The 2723-nt window shown below is 34.6% G+C and overlaps 1 protein-coding gene across 2 annotated transcripts in view; it reads right to left on the minus strand.

The window, feature by feature from the left end:
• Positions 1 to 1705: 1705 nt before the first annotated feature.
• PGPEP1 (pyroglutamyl-peptidase I) overlaps positions 1706 to 2723 on the minus strand; it is a 12989-nt gene continuing 11971 nt past the window's right edge. The window contains exon 5 of one of the 2 annotated variants that reach the window (XM_018569815.1): positions 1706 to 2064. In XM_018569815.1, the coding sequence (XP_018425317.1) occupies positions 1872 to 2064 (193 nt within the window). In that variant the 3' untranslated portion in view covers positions 1706 to 1871. The remainder of the gene's footprint in view (positions 2065 to 2723) is intronic. The other variant, XM_018569816.1, reaches the window with a different exon arrangement.

A 2723-nucleotide genomic window follows, 5' to 3' on the forward strand; every position in this document is an offset into this window, starting at 1 on the left:
CCCTGTACCCTCATTACAGCTAACCCGAAAAGAAATGAGCACGTCTGCAACATGAGACTAAAAATCAAGTCTTAGATGTGGAATTTTAATAGCAAAAAAATATTTGCAGAAATGGCACTTACAGTTTTATATGTGTAATGTTGTAGCTATGACTCATTCTTAAAGCCAGGTTGATGATCATAGCAAACATAATCAAGGCAATGTCTATGATTTTAGTCCAGTATCTTTTTGTGTGAAAAATACACACCTTTTTATATATTCCAAACATCAGGTAGATTAAGGTGTTCAGGCTCTAAAGTCTACAAGAAATCATCCATGTTTTTAAATCTTAAATTCACAGTCTGTTTATATTTGGGTTTTCCGATGTCCTAAAATGTTTTGGGGAGATGCTGCCAGGCCACCCAACAATGCCTTATGTCTCTTGGGGACTAGGGAGTTATCTGCAATTAAGTTCTTGAGTGTACACAACTACTATGGCCATTTTGAGGAGGTCAAAATGTCCCTACTATATTTATTTTATATTATGGAGAATGAAGAGGTGGTGGAACAAGAAAAAGTGAGTAGAAACTGTCAAACCTCAAAAAAGGCAGACGACAGGAAGAGTCAGAATTATGACAAGCACATCTTGCTGGCATATGCAAGAAATGAGAAGCCATGGGGCCCATCTATGCTCAAGCTATAACAAATATGTAGTTTGACAGACCCGTCGACAAAAATTTAACCTTGAAAATTCCTTTACATAATGAACACAATTCCCTTTAAATATTAAATGAAGGTACCAAAATGCAATGCATCAATAGAAAAAAAACAAAACTAAGAGGAAAGTACCTAAATATTGTCATGCCAATGCCAGCGGTTACATTCAGCAAAGTAATTCAAGCTTCAATGGCACTGAGGCTAGAATTTTGTTCCTTTTTGTAAGAAATTAACTAGTCCACACAAGCTACAAAATTACAAAGGTCACCCGACAGACACCCATAGTTACCTTTTCCAACCCCCCTCCCCCCAAAAAAAAAATTGTGCTGTGTGTCAGAAATCATTACATACCATAACCCTGTTTTAAATTAAAAAACCCTATATTGTGCTAACAGAGTTGTTTATATGTAAAACATTCAAAATGCCTCAAGTAAATCAGAGATAGGAGATGACAGGGCATAGGAATGTCAGCAATAATCTATTCTAATCACACTTTTTTTTTTAAAGAAATGTATATATATAATTCTCATACCCTTAAGTAAATGATCCTATTTGGCATTGTAGATTTTATTTGCAAGGCTTTTATTGTTTTGCTCTACATGTATAAGAATTTTTTTAACCTGTCATTCGGTACTTGAATTAATAGACAATGAAAAGCAAAGAAACTATTGGCCACAAGGTCATACTCACCAGACAAAAAAAGTGATCAACTGCCTTTAAGAATTTTATGAACTAGTCAAGTGATCATTCTTGTCCAGTCCCAAAATTCCAAAGCACTGAAAGCTGGCATATACTAAATTCTACGCCATTATTTAAAGTTTAAACCGATAAAGTCAACCTCTACCCAGAAGGACATTTTGTTTTTCTTTATTTTGGCATTTAAAAAGCTGTACGAAAAAGTAGTTTATTGAAAAACTAAAAACACCTGATTTAGTACACTGCTCAATCATATTAATATTATTTGCATTGAAAAAATGCTCTTAAATTTGTCTCTTCCCTTAACTTACAGTACTTTTGGCAGTAGTGGGACAAATTTGACAACTTTGCCTAGAGGATAAAACAATATTTTTCAAAACCGAAAAACACATCGTCAGTGGTATAAAATCAAATCCTCATTTTTGTGTTTCTTTATCCCCCTAGCGGGTCTGCGGAGTTTTACCATACATAGACCTTTGTCAGTGTTTTTGATGGCAAGTGATTTGGTCTTCTGATTGTTCCAGCATGTCCAGGATAGTATTTATAATGATCTGTAAAGCACGGCCCAGTTGTGAAGCTGTATACGGCTTTCCTAGAGGAGGCACATGGATGAACACAGATTTGCCCTGGCTCTTGTACAAAGAGGTATAGTACGTGAAGTCACACAGATATCTATGGGAAAAAAACAACAACAAAAACAGCAAATTACAAAAATAGAGCACATCTAGTTAGATCGTTACTGGCCAGATCCGTACCAACCATAACAGGATCTAGTGAGGGATCTTTTTACTGAAATATAAAGATTAAGGCACTGAGCAGCCAAGATTATTAATCCAAAAAGCACTGTCTTTTTAGATGATCATGGCTGCTCAGTGCCTCAAAATACTGTCAAAGTAATGTAAATCCCTGAATACATCTGGACATGGTTGCTAAAGATGTTGCAAAAAAAATATTTTAAATAACTACAAAAAGGTGTGCTAAAAAGTGGAGCATTCCTTAATATTCAAAATATAGGTGAAAATAAAAACCACCCACCCAAACCTTACAATCATTTGCATGCATTGATATTTTGACCAGACTGTAGGCATTAAGTTATAGGCTTGATAGCTTCTACACAATAAAATGTATTTGCCTTCAATACTATTTATAGGTTAATGGAGCTTGTAGCAAAATGTATTAGGAGTAAAGCTGTACTTTTCTCCATACTAAATCTAGTCGTCTTGACCTGTCATATTGCACAATTGGAATTGCAATTTCCAAATCACCGGCTGTGAAAACCATAGCAAAGAAAGGAAAAAAAAAAAAAAAAAAAAAAAAAAAAAAAAAAAAAA

This window comes from Nanorana parkeri, unplaced genomic scaffold (genome assembly GCF_000935625.1).
Source record: "Nanorana parkeri isolate BGI_ZX_2015 unplaced genomic scaffold, ASM93562v1 scaffold1403, whole genome shotgun sequence".
Taxonomy (NCBI): Eukaryota; Metazoa; Chordata; class Amphibia; order Anura; family Dicroglossidae; genus Nanorana; species Nanorana parkeri.